The 12,671-nt window shown below is 35.1% G+C and overlaps 1 protein-coding gene across 3 annotated transcripts; it reads left to right on the top strand.

Annotated features, from left to right (window-relative positions):
- The first annotated feature begins 349 nt into the window (after positions 1-349).
- LOC139935130 (ADP-ribosylation factor-like protein 2-binding protein) lies at positions 350-12,583 on the top strand. Of its 3 annotated transcripts, none has more exons than XM_071929602.1 (7): positions 350-404; positions 838-904; positions 1,304-1,365; positions 3,053-3,159; positions 3,758-3,843; positions 5,214-5,307; positions 8,007-12,583. In XM_071929602.1, the coding sequence occupies exons 1-7, from the start codon at positions 386-388 to the stop codon at positions 8,169-8,171; spliced, it is 600 nt and encodes a 199-aa protein (XP_071785703.1). In that variant the 5' UTR covers positions 350-385; the 3' UTR covers positions 8,172-12,583. The 3 variants fall into 3 exon arrangements, with proteins under 3 accessions (XP_071785703.1, XP_071785705.1, XP_071785704.1); XM_071929604.1 differs by lacking the exon at positions 8,007-12,583 and adding an exon at positions 7,729-7,806; XM_071929603.1 differs by having other exon boundaries at positions 366-404; positions 841-904.
- The last annotated feature ends 88 nt before the right edge of the window (positions 12,584-12,671 follow it).

The following is a 12,671-nucleotide window of genomic DNA, read 5'->3' as shown; positions in this document are numbered from 1 at the left end:
GGAGATTTCTAATTAACTTGACTCATACTTTACACAAGTTTTATGCTGGGGAGAAAACAGGTGACATGATATTGGTGCGTACGAGCCGCAAATTATGTTATTAGTAATATAATTATTTATCAAAATCAGGTCACAAAAGCATTTCATTGCCATATGGAAATTATCCACGATCAAAGTTTAAAACTAAGGAAACATTTGTTTTTTAAACAAAACGAAAAGACTGCAATTTCTGATACAATACAAACTCGGGACCCCCCCCCCCCCCCCCAAAAAAAAAAAAAAAAAAAAAAAAAAACACACAGACCGCAACAGCAGTTTGTTCCATTTAAATCGTACATAAAACAGTCGTTGTGCATATAATTCGAAGCTCGTTGCTGTGTTCAAAATGGCGGCTGTTAATTCAGGTAAGATTCCAACAAGTCAATAATGCGCTGTTTAAATGCGTTAAACTCAAACATGGACGATTTAAGACATGACATATTCCTTGCAAGTTATTTATCTTGGAAAAAGACGGCCGTTCTATAAAATGGATGATAAAATAGTAGAAGAAAACGGTCCGCTTGACGTCTCTGTTCGTTTTGGTCAACTCGACCGAAATTATCAATGTACACAAACCGCACAACAAAATGTTCTGTTGACTAACTCGACCTTTTGTATATACAGCGAAATCCAGTCTACATAATTTGTAGTTTTCTTTCTTATTTAACTGGTAGCTCATCAGACATGCAAGGCTGATTTAAACACTGAACAAGTCTTAGGTTTTATCTTAAATTTTAAATAAAAAATATTTAAAAAATTAAAATAAATGTAAAAATCAATTTGTTTTATCTTTCCTAGCAGGAGGTGATGCAAGTGACTTGATAGAACCAATGGATTTCCAAGAAGAAGAGCTTGCCAAATCACAGTATGTTATAAAATACTATTATTATTGATCTCTGATTTCATGCAATTAATAATATATAAAACAACAACATTAATAATAAAGCTTTGTATTTAAGTTAAGGAATGGACGATGTGATAAAACTCCAAGATATTTATACTGTATATATTGCTATGTACAAAAATGACTTGTACAGACAAGCTTTACTTTGTTTTTTGATGTCCCCAAAGAATCCTTTTTGCAAATGCAAATTGATTTGACAATATTCATTTCTGCATATAAAAACTATTTGATTTTGAGATAATTTGTTTTTAATGATTCAATCCCAACTTTGAGTTTTGAGATTGCATCGTTTATAGATCCTTATTATTAATTGATAAATTGTTAAGGCAATGATTTTCGTTATGCATTGAATACTTTCAGTTCCAGTATAGCAGATACAAAGTTTGACACAGTCGTCGGCCATATAGAGGACATTATCATGGGTGAGTATTAAAGGAACACGTTGCCTTGGATCGGACGAGTTGGTCTATAAAAAGCGTTTTTAACCGTTTTCTATAAAATGCATATGGTTGGAAAGATGTTGTAAAAGTAGAATACAATGATCCACACAAATTTGCCTCGAAATTGCGTGGTTTTCCTTTTACTGTGCGAACTAACACGGTCGGCCAGTTATGGGAGTCAAAAGTTTGACTCCCATAAATGGCCGACCTTGTTAGTCGACGAGGTAAAAGGAAAACCGTGCAATTTCGAGGCATGTTTGTGTGGATCATTGTATTCTACTTTTACAACATCTTTCTACCCATGTGCATTTTATAACAAACGCTTTTCATGGACGAACTCGACCGATCCAAGGCAACGTGTTCCTTTAAAGCCATTGGACCCTTTCGGTTCAGAAAAAAAGAAAAAAATTAACAGATTTACAAATAACTTACAGGGTTTACAGAAGGTAGTGGTGGAATACTTCTCTTGAAATATTATTCCATGAAATGCTTTACTTTTTGAGAAAACAGTAAAACAATATCAATTCTCGTTAACGAGAATTCCGGATTTATTTTAAACACATGTCACGACACGGCGAAACGCGCGGATACAAGGGTGGGTTTTCCCGTTATTTTCTCCCGACTCCGATTAAGCCCAAATTTTCACAGGTTTGTTATTTGATATAGAAGTTATGATACACGAAGTGTGGGCCTTGGACAATACTGTTTACCGAAAGTGTCCACTGGCTTTAAGCCGAAAAAAAATGGATTTTCTTTGCTTCCTTTTTTTTTCTAGCTAAGGAGCAAAGTGTAGATTCTTATTAGAGTTGGCACCCCCTTAATACTTGAATGACATACGTTTTCCAGTAAAAACAGTGCTATGCTCTAGAAACACGTCTTCTCAATTTACCCATTTGAGTTACCTTCTTGTGTATAATGCTCGTATTTCTTAATTTCCGATATTAATAACACAAATTTAATTGTGTTAACTTATTTTTTTGAGTTTGTGTTTCAACTTCATTTGACCACTAAACAGATTGAGACCACTACCGACCATTGAAAGATACATATTATGACACTGACTGTATTTGTTTAAAATCTGTACTATTCATTGGCTAGAATGTAGTAAGAAGTACCTTGATAAGGCTGAGTAAATAAAAAAAAATTTTTAGCGTCCCCGCCCGCTTCCTTTTTAGAGGCCACCATCTTTTTTTCTTCTTCTTTTTTTTTTTTAATGAAAAAAAGGTTATTTTAAACGATCTCAGCTAAAACAATCTGAATTTTTTGTCAGAATGTCTTGTCCAACATGTTTCATTTATGTATTGTGTGTTTGAGCAGTAGAAAAAACATTGGATATTTGACATTTTAAAAAGAACGGTGGCCATCTTGAAATGTAAAATAAATTAAAAAAAGCCCCTCCTCCTTCCTTTTTTTGAGAAACCCGGATGCTAAACATGTTTATTTTTTTACTTATTTTTTTACTGGCCTAAGTCTCACAAGTCTGGTCAAGGCCCGTAACGAGAGATAAAATTTGGCAAATTTTATCTCTCGTTCGGTCTACTGTTTGATTTGCCTTTATATAGTAAATGAAAGTAGCGGCCTCTCTGAAATGATTCCCTAGACTAAATAAAGAAAGTTATTTCTTAGCGGATGGACGACCTTGATATGAATGTTATAATCTGTTAAACAGAGGATGGTTTCCAAAGTCTGCAAAATAAATTCATGGAGGATAATTATCTTCATTTTGAAGACACGGAGGAGAACAAGTTCATCTATACAGCTGTATTCAAAGAATATGTAAGTACTAAGTTTGCAACAGCTAATTCTATTTTCTAATTTTCTATCAAGTGATAGTGTTTCCCTCTATCCCAGAATGTGGACTGTTTTTGGAAGGAATTTCCATTCCTACTTTCAGCTTCCCCAAGTTATTTTCATCTTAAATTGTTTTCTTCTTGTATGTAGCCCCTTACAAAGAAAAACATTGTCGGAAACAGTGCCTTGTGAAATTTTTGAGAAAGAGGTAATTTCTCACTCGTATAATAAAAGACTTCAGGCCTGAAGCCTTTTGTTAGGCATCTGAAAGAACACAAATTTTTGCAACAAGGGTGTTTTTCGTTCATTATTCTCTTGCAACTTTGATGATCAACTGAGTCTAAATTTCCACAGGTTTGTTATTTTATGCATATGTTGGGATACACCAAGTGAGAATACTGGTCTTTGACAATTACCAAAGGTGTCCAGTGTCTTTAAACCAAACAAACAAACAAACAAACAAACAAACAAACAAACAAACAAACAAACAAACCAACCAACAAACAAAATTTGCCCAGTGCCTTTAAAAAACATATGAACTTTAAGTTTCAAGTCGAATCAATGTATTGTTTCCACCCACCAGAATAATTTGATAGAGAAATACATTGAGGATCAACTGGCAGCCAGACTACCTGGATTTGATATGGAGGAGTTCTCGAAACAACTGCAGTAAGTTAAAACCTACATCTCTAGTACTGTCTCATGCAATGGTCCTTGTCCAAATTTCATGAAGCTGCTTAAGCACAAAAAAGTAGCTAAGCATAACAAAATTACACTTACCGTAATAAGGTTACCAGCTAAACTACCATGTCACAAGTACAATTTGTGACTGGTATCCTGCTCATTTCTGCTCAGCAGAACACCGTTAAGCAGCTGTATGTTATTGGGCCCTGCTTACGCTTACAGCAATTCGTATACACTTTTGCACACAGAGTTATAGGGATTTCCTATTGTTGTTCCATTATTCCCTTTTCTAAAGAATCATGTTGTGGGGGCGCAGTTTAAAAGGTTTTGATACCTTTTGTAGATCAAGTTTTTGGGCATGACATTAATCCCTACTCACTGTGAATGGAGAGTAATAGAATTTTCAGCTTCATAAGTCATCAAGTTTTTGAGAAAAAAAAAGTGAAAATCTTAGAGCAATGTTTTTTAAGGAGAGTCTTGTAAATCCATTTTGCATGCTAAAATAATGTCTTCATGGTAAACCACATCGCACACTCATGATTTCTTCATTGTTATTTACTTGTTTTAATTCCCAGACACTGGTTTTCTTTAGACTTTGTCCACATACCCCCCCCCCCCCCCCAAGGTTCTAGTAGTCATTGACTTTGTCACATTTGACCCCTATCTACTACCACCCTACATTTGCAGCATACTAGGCCTGAGGGTAGTTGGATTACGAAGTGACCTTGCTTGGTGACAAAGGTTGTACATACAAAGCACACTGATATAGTCAATAGTGCTAACTTCTGCCCATGGCACAATTTCATAGAGCTGCTTAAGGAGAAATTATTGCTTACCAATTATCCGCTAAGCAGAAATGAGCAGGGCACAATTGCATAAAGCCTGTAAGCACAAAAACCTGCTACGTCTTGCTTAGCAAAAACAGATTACCAGCCAACATTCCATTAAGTTTACACTGTTGCGACTGTTGCCCCACTAATTTTGTGCTTAGCAGAGAAATGTGTCAATAAGTATTTTCTGCTAAACAGCCTTATGAAATAGGGCTGTGGATACCAGTCACAAAGTATTTAGTAAGCATAGTTTTGTTGTGCTAATTCATCTCAATGGTAGCTCAATAATCCTTTTTGAGATATGGCAGACACAATGCTACAACACTTTAAGGTTTGGGTAAATTTGTGTGTATACACCCAAACCGAACAGTACACTCCAATCACATCCGCCATACATCAAAAAGGCTTATGACATTGTGCCAAGGAGGGTTAAACAGGGCGATGAACTGATACGATACGATTACTTGTTCAGTAAAAACAAAAAAATCTAATTTGTAAAACTGTTTTTTATTTGGACTATTTCAGGAAGAGAAAGAACCTAGACGGAGAGATCTTTGAGATTCTTCTGACATTCACAGACTTTGTGACCTTTAAAGAGATGTTTTTAGATTTCAGAGCAGTGAGTATTCATTACCGACATTCAATACTTGGACTTATTATCCAATAAATATGTATATATAGACCTCCATCGGAGCGAGGTGTTGCGGTGTAAGGACATGATGGTTGTTGCATTTGTTTATTTAATGGACGTAAAAGAATCCAGTCCACTTATCGAAAAGAGAAGGGGATCGTCCCGGTAATTGATTGGCAGCCTATTGTGCCACGGCACCTTGTAAACCATTAAGTGGTGCTACAACAAAACAGGGAGACCACCAGCATATGGCTAGATAGCTCAGTTGGTAGAGCGCCGGCACGAATTCAATGTCACAATAAGACCTATTTAAAAAAAAAAATTATACCGAATTTTGAAACACCTAAAAAAGCTTTCAGAACAAAAAAAAACCCAAAAGCGGACACTGAAAGAGTTTATACACACACAAAAACAAAAACCTTTCTAAAAATAAAAAATAAACGAATTGCCATAGAAATAATTGGAAATCTAATTAGAAATCAGAGCCCTGGATTCATTTCAATGTTAAGTTTGTTGCATTGTGTGTCTTTGTTTGAATTAAACACGAGGTCAACAAGAAGATGTTTGTTTGTGCAAAACTGCCTTGAGCTAAAAGTATAATTGAATTTGCTCAAAGTATGAAAGGCTAGATTTGTCCAAATCTATAAGTCTTAAAGGAACATTACAGAATTGCTAAGAAAAATCTTGCCTACATAAAGCTTACACAGTCTAATGATGATGATAGTTGAAAACATCCCTTGAAATATTTATGTCTGAAAAGGTCGTATTCAATGAGAAAAAATTTTTAAAAAAACTAATTTCCCCTTTGAGTTTATCGCTCACCGTTTTTGTTTTTCCCTTTTTTGGCAAAAGATATCATGCAAAATGTTTGATCAGTTTTCCCTATTTTATTGGATTTTTTTCGTGACCTGGATGGCCGACAACAGGTTCTACAGGTTTGTCAGTTTTTATGTATGGTGGGTTACATAAAGTGCTTACACTGGTGCCAGCAACTTTTTTGAATAGCAACAACCAATTCTGTAATGATGTTCCTTTAACAATAAATGCAGTCACAGAAAGTATAGAAGGATAGATGCAGTAACGAAAGATAAATGTAGGTCGAGAAATTTAGATTTGATTGAACACATGGTTTTCCCGCAGAGGGATATATATGTAGGTCATCTGGGCTTAAACCCTGTTCAGTGAGGCAGGATCGCGTGTCTAGACGTGACCTGGAAAATTTAACATGAAGTGTCTGTGAATTTGAACTGGTCAGGGACGGTCATAGACCATGGTTATTATTACGCAGAGTTTTAGATTTCATCTCCGCACCTGACATAAGGCAAAATAAAAATATGGTTAGGATCCCCGCCTGCTCTCTTTTTAGAGGACTGCCTCCTTTTCTTTTTTTTTCTTTTTTTAAATATTCGATCTTGGACAGTTTTTTTTTTTCAATATGTCGGGGGGGGGGGGGGTCAGTTTGTAAGTAAAAAAAACCAAAAGACCTTTCTTTTTGCAAAAAGAAAGGCACTAAACATTTTTTTATTTTTACTTGGCCTAATGCTGCAAAGTTGAACTGTATATTAGTGATAGTTTTAACACCTGTTAAGGGCTGGAGATTTAAAGATATAAATGTGATTAATCACTCATGCTGTGCAATGAGATGGAAATGATGCATGTGTTATGTCAATTCAATTGTTAAGAACCAGGAATCAGTTTGATAAAAGAATTGTCCCCAAATTCAACCCCTTCCCCCTCTTGATCCCTAACGCGCTCGTAAAATAAGCATCCATCTCATGGGATATTTAAAACACAAGATCATTGGTTTAGACAGCTTTAAAGCCCAAGGGAAGATGATATATGATATACAGTCAGGAAATAAAGCATCTGTTATGTGTGTGCCTCGTAGCTTAATATGAGCCATCTGAGTCTGGGGGTCAAAAGTTCACAAGAGCTAACCATATGTGTCTGTATGCTCTTGAATTTCAATGCATATGTACTTGTATCAGGGATATGATTTCTGTTTTTAACCAGATTTTTTTTTTTCCCAATTTTTTTTATATAAATAAAATTAATAAATAAATGAATAAATAAATAAATAAGATAAAATAATTGTGTGTTATTAAAAAAATAAATTTAGATCAAGTTCATGAAAACATGACGATAAAGCCATAAAGGACTCCCCCATGTTGTGGAGTAGGGCTTTTTAAACCAATTATATAAATGTATGTAAGCCGGCTTCGCACTTAAAAGCTTTGCGCTCGCAAACTTTCATGCTTTGCACTCACCACAGTTCAAGGTTTTTTCAACTGCCTATTATCACGTCCCTGTTGTGTGTAGTAATTTGTTAGTTGCATAATTACAACTGCTGTATTCCCTGTCGCCATTAACACAAATTATTCTCACAATTTTCCAACTGTGCTTTCACAGGACAAAGAAGGAAGAACAGTAGATTTAAGTTCACGATTCATTGTGACTCCATTTGCAGCTTAAATTTCAATGTGTTTGCGCTTTTATGTAGCAATTCGGTAGCTGCACAATTTTTTACTAATGGTATTCCCTGCAGCCATTGCCCACAATATATTCCCACAAATTTTCCGATCAAAGTTTAGGATTTATCGGACTCCATTTGCAGCTTAAATTTCAATGTGTTTGTATTTCAATAATACAATATATTTTTGACAAATTTTCCGTCTGTGCTTTCACAGGACAAAGAAGGAAGAACAGTAGATTTAAGTTCAGGATTCATTGTGACTCCATTTGCAGTAGAGGAATCAACAGAAACAAAGTCCACAATGCCAGGTTCGACGACGACGCAATCTACAATGCAAACCCCAGGGACGTCGCAACAACCGTCAACGCCACAGAAATAGCAGGAAGCAATTATCAAATCTACCTTTAGCAGGTGCTGAGTTCATATTTTGTGACATCTTGATTCCTTTGACAGAATTATTGTGTCTAAGTTTACAGTAATGTCAATAGATTGAGGAGTCAATTTAACTTGATGAGTTCCAGTAGACATTTCTCATCAGTAGCGTCAACCATCTTCATATTTCAGAGATCAATAGAAACCAAGAATTCCATTACAGATGTGCCTTCAATTTGTGATGGCTAGAAAGCCAATACACTCGGTACTGTGTCATCAACCATCAGTTTCTGTTTAACGTATACTGTTCTAACAGACCAATACAAATAGCATGCATTGTGTCATTCTCCAGACTGTACAAATTCCAGGGATGATGAGAAAGTTCAGACTTCGTCTGAACTTTTTAAAGTCTCGCTGGATAAACTAAAACTGCTGTATTTTCTCCAAACAAAAATCAGTCAGTCTATTTGATCTACAACTCTCAGCACTGAAAATACTGTTTTCAAAAGATCATCGGAATCTATAACTCCAGGGTCTATCAAAAGGTGGAAATGCCGTCATTTCAATAATACCTCCTAAGATCTGGAACCCAGTTTCAAACTTTTTTGTCAGCATCGACTCTCACCCCTGGTATACCACTATAGACCTTTTCGCAAATACCGGGGCGCGCGCGTAACGCTTGGAATTAGGTGCATTGTGGTCTAGCTGGTAGCAAAATTTGATCCATATCTATCCCACAATGCACCTCATTCAACAGTCTGCGCTTGCGCATTGGTATTTGCGATAAGGTCTATTGTGGGACACCTTCATGTCTCACCAACCACAAGTACCCCATTTATCTAGGCTCTTGTACATGTATTATAGACAGTTGTAGATATTTGCAGTTTTTAGTTTTCTTGTTCAAATTGCTAATTGGGTTTGGCATTTGATCGACATTTAAAGGCAATGATTAATCTCTTTGTTAATGCTGTATCATCAGATAAGGCTGGAAGGCTTTGGTCAGTTAAACACTTCATTATAAATAAAGACATTCAAAATGGACTGCTGGTGATTTAAGATGTAATTTTGGCCACAATCTTTCTGTACCAAAACATAGATTTACACTTTCTATCTCATTTGTGATTTTTTTTTCTTCTTCAAGTTTCAAGTAATTTATACGTTTGTCTAGTTCAAGTTAAGTATTCCTAAGATAGTTCTTATGAGATTTTTTGGTTTTATTTCCCTGTTCTATTGGAAGTTAAAACCAACATGTAATTGTAAATAATAATTTTTAAATGCTTTTGTAATAAATCGGTCTTCAGTTGGAGATTTGTGTAGTTCTACTTAATTTACAGTTATAATCGTTTGACAGTCTGTTTTTGAACATAAAATTGTATTCCATGTGTGTAATTTCCGATATTGATCAATGTCTGTTCTATAAAAAGCCATGTTCTATTAATTCATGTAGTGTTGCATCTTCAAAGATGGTGAAACAAAAACCACATAGGCCAGACTGTTACATTTACATCATACACAAAGGGGATTATGCAAAAACATGCAAAGAAGAAAAATGAATATTCATACTAAATCTAAATACTGGTTTTTTTGTGTGACACAACATAGAGCAGATAATTTGATATCGTTTGTTTCTAGCATAAAGAAGATATTTAATATCTTTGTTTTTCTAGCATTCATGTTTTAAAAAGTTGTACAAAGTTTCATACCCAAAAGCAAACATCCTTTAAACATCTATCAATTTATGGTCAAATGTCATAAAAATAGTATAATCCACCTGATGGTTAGTGTAGAATACAAACTCTTTGTTGTGACGTTCATTCTCTTTATACATTTGAAGGGCTGGGTACTTTTTGTAACACAAAACACAATGTCCACAGATTAAAATTCAACTTTAACAGTTTGAAGATAATGATGGTAGAAAGCTTCCCTTATAATATTACTTGCTGAGGTGCTGTAGTTTTTGAGAAATGAGTAAAGCAATGTCACAAAAATTAATTTAGTCTCAGTATGTAAAAACGTATTAACCAGTTATGGTATTTTACTATAACTGGTTAAAACGTTTTCACATGCTAAAATAATTTTCGTCTCACTGAGACGAAAATTATTACTAATTTCTCAAAAACTGAAGCACCTCAGCAAGTAATATTTTAAGGCAAGCTTTCTACCATAATTATCTTCAAACTGAGTAAAGTTAAATGTAAATTATGTTTTGTGTTACAAAAAATACCCAACTCCCTTAATCAGAATTATGAATAACCAAAGAGGAAGGTTGAACATATGCAGGACCAAATAAACTACAGTACACACTTCATAATGTAATGCTCTACAGGGTTAACATATCGTAAAGCTGTTAAGCAGAAAATACTTCTTGAAAAAGTTCTTTGCTAAGCAAAAATTTAGTGGGACACCAATCACAACAATGTAAACTTAAGGTAATGTTGGCTGGTAACCCATTTCTGTTTGAACAGCAATATTTGTCTGTGTTTAGCAAGTTTTTATGAAATTGCGCCCAGGTAGTTAAGATCAAACAAAATAAACTGCAGTCCAAACTTCATAATGTCATGCCCTTCAAGCACGTAGTTGTGACCTTGTGATGTACTTTTTGTTACACTGTTCAGCAACACATTAACAAGGGCTTTTACCCACACCTGGTGGGACAATATAAGTGATACCAATCATTTGTAAACACTTAAAGGCACTGGACACCTAAGGTAATTGTCAAAGGGCAGTCTTCTCACTTGTTGTATCTCAACATATTATGCACAAAATAACAAACCTGTGGAAGTTGCAAGATAATTATGGAAAAAACCACCCGTGTCACACAAAGTTGTTTGCTCTCAGATGCTTGATTTCGGGACCTTAAAATCTAATTCTGATGTCTCAAAATCAAATTCGTGGAAAATAACTTCTTTCTCAAAAACTACGTTACTTCAGAGGGAGCCGTTTCTCACAATGTTTTATACTATCAACAGCTCTCGATTGTTCATTACCAAGTAAGATTTTTATGCTAACAATTATTTTGAGTAATTACCAAACCTGTTCAGTGCCTTTAAAATCAACCTTATGATGTACTTTGTTTTGAACAGGAACACATGAATAAGGGAACTGCTTTTACCATCACCTGGTGTGACATTTAGATTGATATCAATAATTTGTAAACACTTGACAGGTGCCAGATTCTTTTATCCCAAACCCTCGTAGCTAAAGCTCTTAATGCAAAACAATCCAACTGGTGACCGTTTGAATGATTTAGGAGTGGCAAGGTTTATAGGTGCATGAACTGTAATAAGAAGTATATTTCAATAATACATAAAAAACAACCAGCCTGAAGCAAGTTTAACTAGGTGACAGGGTTGACTGGGTACCCGAGTTGACTAGACTTAAACCATAATCGATATAGATGTCACTCGAACGCTACAAGGTTTGATCAGTCGAATTCACGATTAATCACAACAACAGCCCTGAGCTACCATGGCACTCCAGTGGCGTTTTCATACACAGTATCAACCTATCTACCCCCGCAAAGCATCTTGCTCAAGGACACAAGTGTCACGACCGAGACTCGATGACTTAACCACCAGAACTCGAGTAGACAAATTAATGTAAACTTTTGTGATCAAACACACAGTTGAACAGTACTCCAGTTGCCCTTTACAAGGAGTTAATGTCCTTGCCATTCAAAAACAAAGCATACATGCCTGCAGTAATACTCTCTTACTTCAAGCTGAACACACCCTTTACTTAAAGGCAGTGGACACTATTGGTAATTACTCAAAATAATTATCATCACAAATCCTTTCTTTATTACCAGTAATGGGGAGAGGTTGTTAGTATAAAACATTGTGAGAAACAGCTCCCTCTGAAGTGAAGTAGTTTTCGAGAAAGAAGTAATTTTCCACAAATTTGAAATCAAACATCAGAAAGCACACAACTTCGTGTGACAAGTGTTTTTATTCTTCTTTCATTATTATCTCGCAACTTCTACAACCGATTGAGCTCAAATTTTCACAGGTTTGTTATTTTATGCATATGTTGAGATACACCAAGTGAGAAGACTGGTCTTTGACAATTACCAATAGTGTCCACTGTCTTTAAACTGATGTAATCATTACATCTAGAATAAAGGCTATTTACTTATAATTTGTACCCCAGTTTGGTACACGCTATTTACAAGATTATATACCAGTGAATTTTTTCAGCAGGACTCCGGAAAGCACCGAGTATACAGTGCTCTAAACACAATGGCATTGGGTAAAACATACCAGTTTAAAACCCTGTAGTTATTTTCTTGATGATAGAACAAAACATGAACGCAACTAGTAATTTGTTTTCCAACTGGTTTTAACCAAAGTGTGTTGATGGTACTATTTATTTGTAAATATTTTGAAATTTATGAAATAAACCATGTGGAGTTTCATACAATTTGTTTGTTTGTTTGTTAGTTTGTTTGTTTAATACACATGCATATCTAGAAAAAGTAGTTACTTTGATAGATATTTGTTACAGGCAT

Source organism: Asterias amurensis, chromosome 3 (genome assembly GCF_032118995.1).
Source record: "Asterias amurensis chromosome 3, ASM3211899v1".
Classification (NCBI taxonomy): Eukaryota; Metazoa; Echinodermata; class Asteroidea; order Forcipulatida; family Asteriidae; genus Asterias; species Asterias amurensis.
This window is presented reverse-complemented; position numbering and strand designations above follow the sequence as displayed.

Excerpts from the sequence above, each read along its gene's own strand:
- LOC139935130 (XM_071929602.1), top strand. Across the intron at positions 1,366-3,052 it reads TATAGAGGACATTATCATGG|AGGATGGTTTCCAAAGTCTG; the intron begins GTGAGTATTAAA and ends TCTGTTAAACAG. Across the intron at positions 3,844-5,213 it reads GAGTTCTCGAAACAACTGCA|GAAGAGAAAGAACCTAGACG; the intron begins GTAAGTTAAAAC and ends GGACTATTTCAG.